General features: G+C 43.5%; 1 protein-coding gene across 1 annotated transcript; it reads left to right on the forward strand.

Annotated features, from left to right (window-relative positions):
- Positions 1 to 3,121: 3,121 nt before the first annotated feature.
- Positions 3,122 to 9,101, forward strand: LOC122179283 (ly6/PLAUR domain-containing protein 2-like). The gene is made up of 3 exons (XM_042870051.1): positions 3,122 to 3,182; positions 6,586 to 6,705; positions 7,633 to 9,101. The coding sequence occupies exons 1-3, from the start codon at positions 3,131 to 3,133 to the stop codon at positions 7,842 to 7,844; spliced, it is 384 nt and encodes a 127-aa protein (XP_042725985.1). The 5' UTR covers positions 3,122 to 3,130; the 3' UTR covers positions 7,845 to 9,101.
- Positions 9,102 to 9,448: the final 347 nt, after the last annotated feature.

The following is a 9,448-nucleotide window of genomic DNA, read 5'->3' on the forward strand; positions in this document are numbered from 1 at the left end:
TCCCTTCCCTTCCCTTCCCTTCCCTTCCCTTCCCTTCCCTTCCCTTCTCTTTTTTCTTCTCTTTTCTTTTCTTCTCTTTCTTTTCCCTTTTCCCTTCCCTTTTCCCTTCCCTTTCCCCTTCCCTTTTCCCTTATCTTATCTTTTTTTAATGCTCTGTTTCACCTGGGGGTCCTAGCTATCTTCAGATCATCTTATATTTGTTGGTGATCCCTTTCCCTGATACTTTTACCAGCAGACTCCCAACTTTTCTCTCTCTGAAATTTGCATCCTGCATAGTCTGCAGAAGTTTTAACAGCCCCCTGCTCCAATAGCTTGCTAATGTTACGCCTTATGGCCAGATCTCAAACCCTTCTGAGCCCTTAGACAAAGTTAAATAATTTTGCACTGGCCTGTGGCAAACAGTCATAGCATGCTGATGTATCCCATATCTGAACACTGAAGTAATGGACAACTTCTACAAAGCTGGACAAGCTTACTTAATCTCCCTTTTGCATCACTATTTCTTCAACCATGCTGACTTATTCCAAGGCTCAGTATGCAATGCCTTTCAAGCACATTTCACCAATGCACACATAGTCTGTTTTGAAGACTCATAGAATTTTTAATACCAGACCATTCAGCCCACTGAGATTACCTACTGAGCAATGACTACTTTGAATACTTACAGTATTGGACCTTTTCCACTTTCCTGAATGTTAACTAAGATCTTGTTCAAATGTGCCTTACGCTGCCCAGTTACAAGAGAGGATCTGGATTTAAACAGGTCCAGTGGCTCTCACTGTGCAGAATCTTTTCATAGAATCATAGAATCACAGAATGGCCTGGGTTGAAAAGGACCACAATGATCATCAAGTTTCAACCCCACTGCTATGTTCAGGGTTGCCAACCAGGCTATCCAGAGCCACATCCAGCCTGGACTTGAATGCCTCCAGGGATGGAGCATCCACAACCTCCTTGGGCAACCTGTTCCAGTGCGTCACCACCCTCTGTGTGAAAAACTTCCTCTTAATATCTAATCTAAACCTCCCCTGTCTCAGTTTAAAACCATTCCCTTCGTCCTATCACTATCCACCCTCATAAACCGCTGTTCTCCCTCCTGTTTATGCTTTCAAATACTGGAAGGCCACAACAAGGTCTCACCGGAACCTTATCTAAGCTAAACAATCCCAGTTCCCTCAACCTTTCCTCATAGCAGAAGTGTTTCAGCCCTCTGATCAGCTCAGTGCCCTCCTCTGGACCCGCTCCAAGAGCTCCACATTCTTCGTGTACTGGGTGCCCCAGGCGTGGATGCAGTACTTCAGATGGGACCTTACAAGATCTGAGCAGAGGGGGACAATCACCTCCCTCTCCCTGCTGGCCACCTCTTTTTTAATGCAGCCCAGAACACAGCTGTCCTTCTGGGCTGCAAGTGCACACTGCTGGCTCATGTCCAGTTTCACATCTGCCAAAACCCCCAAGTTCTTCTCCACAGGGCTGCTCTCAAGGTGATCTTCCCCCAGTTTGTATAAATTCAGTGGGATTGCCCCAACCCAAATGCAGCACCGTGCACTTGGGCTTGTTGAAATTTTTCTACACGCTCAATGAATATGTTTGCAGTGGTGTTGGTATTTTTGTTGTGGTAGATATATACCTGGTCTATGATGGCATAGCAAGATAAAATAGAGACAAATGATGGTTTTCAGTCTTAACAACTGTTAAGCAAGCATTAAGGTACATGTCCTTCTCTCCCTTTCCCATGGCACAGTGCTAATCCTGCTGATGCAGTTTGATCATCTTCATGTTATCTGTGACCGCGGAAATTTCCATTAGCTTCCATTAGCTTCTCAAGTTACTGTGAACTCTTAGAGGAGCAGTGCTTCCCCCCATCTCCCCCATCCAAAAAAAAAAAAGAAAAGAAAAGAAAAAAAAAGAAAACCATTCCCAAATGAGTTATAAAAAGGTGAGAACACCAACATGTGTCATCACAGTGGTCCCATGGCCAAGAAATTAACCTGTGTGCTCACCTTGTCTCCCATTCCTGAAGTCTCTCAGTGCTTTACAGTGAATTACAAACTTTCATACTGTAACTTATTCAGCTCTTTTATGGGAAATTGCATAATGCTGGGGTTTTCCACCCTGGATCACAACAAAACCAACAAAAAGTGCATTTTTTCTCACAGAATGCAGAAATGCTATTGGCATTTTCTCCCTAACCACAAACTTTTTTAGCCATTTCCACAGATACTGTATAAGATTTGGAAAAATTATGTTTGAAAAGTTTGCCTTGAAATGCATTAAAGGGAAATGTTCCTTCTGGGAAGGGATGGAAGGTAGGAATATTGATCCAGTTCTCCATGTTGTGTTTATTTCTCATCTTCAGAATAAAACTTGCTGAACAGTTTATATCTTGGGCTTTGCTCCCTGTTCTGCCAGGACAACTCAGGACCTGAAACAATATGATGTATCCAAACCCCAGACTTGGAGGCTCCACCTAATCTGCTCTCCACTACTGCCTTTCAGTAACTCCCATGCCCAGCAACTAAAAACTATGGCTCAATTCATAACTAAGCCCCTGGGAGACAGAAACTGAGTTGTTTTTGCACAGTATTTGGGAAAACAAACATGCTTTGTGCAAATGCAACCACGCCAGATTCCTGCCCGCCAGCCCAGGGAGCAGTAGGCATGAAAACATGGCACAAATTTTGAGGATGCTGAGCCAACACAGGTAGAAGCCCAACCTGCTGCCACTTGCATCTTGCCTGATGTTGCCCAACTCAATATGCATGACACAATCTGGATCTCAGCTCACAGAGCCAGACTTGAAGGAACAAACTGTGTCACATTCCCTATCCAAGCACCTTTGTGTGCTTGCAGTGCAGGCTGTTTTTTCTTTTCCATGGGACCAGCCTCAGGTCATAAACCTGAAGAGGAGATGAGGTATGGTTGGAGTCTGCTCATTGCAGTGATGTCACCTTCTCCAGGAACTCACTCCTCTGCAAATCCCAATCCAGGCTGGAGCTGGGCTTCCCCTCTGTTAAACCCAGGGGAATCCGCCCACAGGATCAAGAGGAGGTGGAGGGTGGAAAGAGATATAAAGCTACCCAGGAGCAGCTCAACCTTACTGCCCTTGTTGCACGGATCTACTCTCAGCATGAAGATGCCTCTGGTGGGGCTGCTGCTTGGCCTGGCATGCATAGAGTTGGGTAAGACTGCTGCATTCTTGACACTTTGGGAAATGCCTGGGAGGGGAGGGGAAAGGCAGCAATTCAGAAAAACCTGCTAGGACAAATGATGTCTTAATATATTTGGGAATATTAACAGATAGAGGAAAAGAGATATTCATTCCTGTTGGGGAGAACTGTGATGCCTCTCATAGAGAGCAGAGAGCAGACCCATGAGTGATCTTGTGTCTGCCATTCCCATTCACACTGGATCTCAGGGTGGAGGGGACTGACATCAGTTTTCGTAAAGCTAAGGGATGAAGGATACGTGGTACAGGGCAGCACAAGTGTGGGCGAGGTCTTTAGTCATCAGGATAGAAATGGGTGAGAGTACGACAAATAACTCCAGGAACTTTGTGAAGGTTAATGAAACCAATAGATTCCAGTCTTTAAAGTAATTTCAAGATGTTAGGTGATAGGTAGAAATAGGAAATTCCTTTGGGTCTGTCTGGGTATCACAGTCTGGGTATGGAATCTACTGGATCAGAGTCTCAGCCAAGCTGGTCGTAGAGTCCAGTTATTGTTATCGTCTCTCCCTCTCTGTGATCTACTGCAAATATCTCCACTTCTTTTTGAATGGGTCATTCTTAGAGAGACACAAACATTGTGGCTTTCACCCTCTATCCCATGGTCACCAGAAATCCTTCGTCAGCTTTGATGGGACTCTGACAGGTCTCAAAGGAAAAGCAGCCTGGGTAGGAATTGAACACTCTCAACGCCATGTGGGCATTACTACATGAAGATCATCGACAGGGCTGCCAGTGAAGATGGCTGAAAGGCTTACACCTTGCAAACATTATGCACAGAAGTGTTGAGTCTTGTCCTCAAGCTGCATTGTATTGTTTTATTCCTTTTATCCTCATTCTTCCTACCCTATATCTCTGAAGCAAACCCAAATCTGGTTGAATTCATTTCCTTACATGCTCTGGGTTGAACAACACACCATAGAGCTGAATCAAGAAAGGTACAGATACTTGTATATAGTTACTGTAATTTATTACATTTCAGTGCATGTATGGGTTTTTTTTTTAGTTTGTTTTATTTCTCCTTTCAAGACTCTTCACAGATGGTATATTACATTTCTGCTTCCATCCAGACTTGTTCTGGGTTTAATTGCATTGCTAAGGAGCTGGCAGGGAAGGTTTTCATCCACTGGTCTTGAAGAAATTTACAGGAGCAGAGTAGCATCAACACCCTTTGCTTTATAGTTGAGGCTGGGGCAGGCATGGCTTTTCTGGGATGATGCAGTGGGAAGCAACTGGGTTTGACAGCACTTGCAGCTCAGGAATATGCCTGTAACAAGTGGATCTATTCGACTTGTGTCTATAACTGACTACTTTTCTATATTTCGAGTGTTGTATTGGTTTAATCAAAGAAATGTTCATTAAATTTTAAGATTTACACAAGCTTTGAGATATAACAAGTCTTGAACCACATGAAGTAATACAGAAATTAGTGTTTGTTTCTTTAGAATATATGAATCGAATCTATACTTTGAACATGCTTGCACATGGCCCAAGAAAAATTACTAACCTTCCAGAATTTTAAAATGAAGGGGTAGAAAGTGTCATTGGACAATGATGGACAATGGTTTTTTGCCTTGTGTCAGGACATAGCACTCTCCTCAATGCTCAGTTCATCTCTTCTGCTCTTGTCCTGACAATTCTGGACATTCCTCTTCTACTACAGTCTTCCCACAAAAGAAATGTCTCCACATAGATGCAGTGAAATAATAAGAGGCAGAGAGATGATGGTTTTCTCACTTAAATCTACTCTTAACTGGAATTAATTCCTCCAGAAAACATAATACAGTACAGATGTCAGTAATTAATTAATTGTATTAAACATAATACAGTACAGATGTCCACCCATCCAAAATGGTGAGGTTTGGAAATCAGCTCGACCCAAATATCACAGACCAGTTCCTCAGATGATTTGAACTGGCACTGCTCCACCCATACACCCATACACAAGCTGGTCCTTCACACCCAAAAGCATCCTTGTATTTGCAAGGTTGAAAACTTTCTGATTTTTCTCCCACATGCACAACATGTTAAGATATCAAAAATATGCATTAAAAAAAAAATAAATCTCTTGTGGATCATTCCAAAGCTATCCTCAAAAAACCTCAAATTGGTTAAACTCAAGCTAAAGAGTTCTTTCTGCCTTTGCAAAAGAGGATAGAGAAAATTCTGCATCATGAAGGTTCTGTTGCACGGCTGAGTTTTTCAAAAGTGGTGCTAAGAGAAATAGATGCCCTGGAAATCCATTTTGTCACTGGGTGTTCAAGCAACTGCCTTCAAAAATATTTATCCTTATCGCATAGTCCCAGGAGTTTCTCTATAACAGCAGAACTAGTGCCAAGAATACATAATCTTTCTGCTGCTTTATCAATAGATGGCAGTGGATACATTTGCGTGGTTCATCAGCTGCTGCATTGCTGGAAGATGCGTAGCACAAAAAACATCAAAGTGGGCTGTTTTCTGATGTAAAGTCACACCAGCATGACTGAAAAATATGCACACTCAGTATCTTTTGGCTGTGGATGGGCAGGTCTAGTAGCAAGACTTTTGAGCAACTGCTGTAATCGAGGCTTATATAAAAGAGTCCATGTGTCAACATCCACTGCTTTGTAGCATCACCTCTTTCAAAAAAAAACAAAAAACCAGCAGCCCTGATGAGTTTTTAGGCCACATTCAACCCTTAGGATCTCTGGTACAGCTCTGAAATTTTGGTTACTAAGCTGTTCAGAAAACCTTCTAAACAAGCAGAATGGAGCCCTGAAAATTCAACTTCAGTGACTGTCTCTGTGGATGAAGGAACTACAGACGAATGCTGCTCTAAGCAGAAGGAGCTATTTCACTCTCTGTATTGCAGCACAGCTTATACAGGATGCACAAAATACAAAACTGTCCCAGTTCAGGCCAGATCAGTTCCCTAAATCTAGAATTTGATTAGTTTTAAGGAAATTATATTACCTTATTCTTTGAGTCTGTAGAACAACAGAAAACTACCACGCTGTAACGCATGTAAATAGTCACAGCCATGGATCCCTAAACAGCTGATGGGCCAAACTCCTCCAAGGATTTTATTAAAGCTGCTCAAGCAGAAGTTCCCTGTAGATCTGCTCTTTTCAGGCTGCTGAGCCCAGAAAGCAGTGATAATGCCCAATTCTCTGCAGTATCAGCCTCATCCTTGGATGCTGGGATTTGGTCTTTGCCCTTGACATACCCAAGTTTTGCCACTGCCTTCAGCTGTGTGTAGTTTCCAGGGTCTGTGCATCTTGAGTGGGGGGGTGAAGCAGTTACCATAACACATTCTCTACAATAGACTTGCTGTCTTTGCTTCTGTGACCATCTCAAAAATGTTTTGTTCCCTTCTGCAGCCCAGTCCTTGCAGTGCTACACATGCAAGGAGCCAATGGACATTTCCAAGTGCAGAACACCCACAGAATGTCCCCCGAGAGCCAAGGTGTGCACAACAACTCTGCACTCTGTAGACTTAGGTAAGTCTCATTGCTTTCTTTGAATGGTGCTAGAACACTAAGGTCATTAAGCCTAGTTCTACCCATCCACACCATGTTCACTAAACCATGTCCCTCTGTGCCATATCTCCATGTTTCTTGAACACCTCCAGAAACAGCAACTCCATCACTTCCCTGGGTACCCTGTTCCACTACCTTACCACTCCTTCTGGAAGAAATTTTTCCTGATATCCATTGCATCCAATATCCAATATCTTGGAGCAAGATGAATCCTTTGTGAACTGAATAATCTTACAAACTTCCTCCATGCTTCCCTCTCCCCAGCTTGGGTTATTCTTTACTTCTCTGCAAGAATCATTGCGGGGTTATCCAGGGTAAGAAGGAGAAAAGTCCACTGAACTCAGAGCTTCATAGTGAAGCACACAGAACTCAATCCACTTACTCTGTTATGCCTTTCCTACTCCTATGCATTACAGATCCTGAAATGTCAGATGTGTGAAAACATATTGCAGAAGCACAAGGACTCCTTGTTTGTAGACATTCTCGCTTAGCACCAGTGAGAAAAAAACAACTTCAGCATGCCAGTATTATACCAGTGCTTCTTGACATTTCCATTTCCTATGCAAAACTATTGCAGGAGCAACCCACCTGAACAAAACATGCAGAAACTTGTGTTATTTGTTTGCACTAGAATAAATTTGGAAGGAACAGAAAGGAGAGTGGGAGGCAGCAGGGAAATCCAGGGGACCTGCTCCTTAAAGAGCAGTTTGGATTACAGGTACAAGAATATTAAAGATGGTGCCCCCTTTATTTGTCTTTGTTGACCTATAAACACTGTGCCTTCAAGTTCTGTCCATTCGACAAAGGCAGCGTTGCTCAAAGCCAGATGTTTGTATTTCCCTTCACCATTTTGTTCTCTCTTCTACTTCTCCAATGCATCCATTCCAGGTTACCCGTTTTTTGGCAACATCACCGTCACAAGAAGCTGTGAAGAGGAGTGTGTCACCTATGAAGGGATAGGGTCAAATAGACCAACAACATGCTGCTACACTGACCTCTGCACTGAAGACACCAGGAGCAGCAAGGGGGAGAGAAGCAGCTCTGCAGCGCTGGGTGTGATGGCCATGATTTTTGGCACACTCCTCCAGTGTGTTCTGTGATGTTGATGGGTATCTGTGCTCCAGTCAAAGCATTCTCACTCCTCTCTCTGCCAAGATGTGAACTTTGAGATACCCTGGGAAAACTTCTTCACTCAAGTGTGTCTTCACCCATCTTCAGCGCTATGAATTCAATGGGATTCAAGCCAAAAGTTTGGGCATTCAGAACTAAAATCCTCAAATTTCCACTTTCCAGCTGATATAAACAGATGTTCTTCACCTATGGTTGCTTCTGTTTCCCAGAATCCACATCTCACCTTGCAGCTTTCTTCACTGGGGAGCAGAGGTGGATAAAGAGAGTGGTGGCTCTGAGCAGCATGAGGGACTGGGCTGTGACACTGGGCTTGAGCAAGAGCAGGGGCTGTACTTGTATGTGTATTGTACACAACGGATATCCCCAGCTCCCACACAGTGTACATCTGTGACAATAACCTAATGCAAAATCCCCAAAATACCTGCAACTCTTCATCGGGATCTTCCTTTACTTTCTTTCCACACTGGGTGCTATCTCCTGAGCCAGATGGATGTTGCAACCTTCCCAGTACTCAACAAAGCGCAGTATGCAATTGGAGGGAGCTGGCTCTTAAATCTGTCCAGAATGTTATGGAATGGGTTCAGAAGGGCTCAGCCTTCACGCATGGACATGATTCTGAAAAGCTCAAAAGATGTTCAGGATGAAGCACTCAAGGCTAGTTAAACTGATAAAAGCAAGTCAAGGAGTTTGAGCAGAACAAACTCCCATCAGCCCTTTGCCTGAGCTCAGGTTGCAATCATAGTCCCTGGCTTTCTCCTTCCAGATGTTTCACAGACTGTTCCTAGCAATTTCTCCTATTACTCTGTCCTTCCCCATTCTTTCTCAGCAGGGATGATGGGAAAGGAAAAGCAATGACTATTTCAGACCTCAGCTTTGGGAAAAATCGGAGGCTCCACTCAGTGCTGGGGATTTGCTCCAATTCTCCCTTGGAGCAACACAATAATTTGGTTTTGATGCTTTGACTACTGTAAAAACAGGAGCGGGAGCAGATCCAAACAAGTTAGGCATGCCCAGCTTATAGATCTTTTTGGGAAGGGAAAGCTGAGGAACAAGCATTTCTCACTAGTCTTATTCCTTGGCTCATTCAAGGAATGAAAGAGGCAAAGGGCAGCATGAGTACATCCCATGAACTGTCCTAACACATTCATAATGTTTCTGCCATGTCCTTTGTGGCAAACTCAGTTTTTACTCTATCTCCATAACATACATCTAGGAAAAAAACATCATCCAGGAAAATCTAAGAGTAAGAAGGGGGCTTTCTGGATGAGAACCCAGTGAATAAAGTTGGATCCTCCAGTTTTCAGCCTGCAGTGTCTTTCTTGTTTGCTCAGCATGTCTTTGGAAAATTTCCTGCACATCAAGGTCTGGATAAGTAGAGAAGTGCCAGGGAGGGAGAGAACTACAAAAGAGGACAAACAGAGGAGGAGAGAAACACTCCTTGCAAGAGCTAGATTAAAGGCTGATGGGAGAGGAGGGGGAGAAGGGCAGTAGAAGGGTAAAAGACAATGAATGGTTACAGAATGCTTATTTAGGGCATGCACAGGGAGAAGTGGGATTTTTTTCCTTGTCTTGC

Source organism: Lagopus leucura, unplaced genomic scaffold, assembly GCF_019238085.1.
Source record: "Lagopus leucura isolate 7727_CA_CO unplaced genomic scaffold, USGS_WTPT01 Super-Scaffold_100002, whole genome shotgun sequence".
NCBI classification, from domain to species: Eukaryota; Metazoa; Chordata; class Aves; order Galliformes; family Phasianidae; genus Lagopus; species Lagopus leucura.

Bases quoted from the DNA above. Each gene is read 5' to 3' on its own strand.
- LOC122179283 (XM_042870051.1), top strand. From the start codon at position 3,131: ATGAAGATGCCTCTGGTGGGGCTGCTGCTTGGCCTGGCATGCATAGAG. The intron at 3,183-6,585 runs GTAAGACTGCTG...TCCCTTCTGCAG, and splicing joins CCTGGCATGCATAGAGTTGG to CCCAGTCCTTGCAGTGCTAC. The intron at 6,706-7,632 runs GTAAGTCTCATT...CATCCATTCCAG, and splicing joins TCTGCACTCTGTAGACTTAG to GTTACCCGTTTTTTGGCAAC.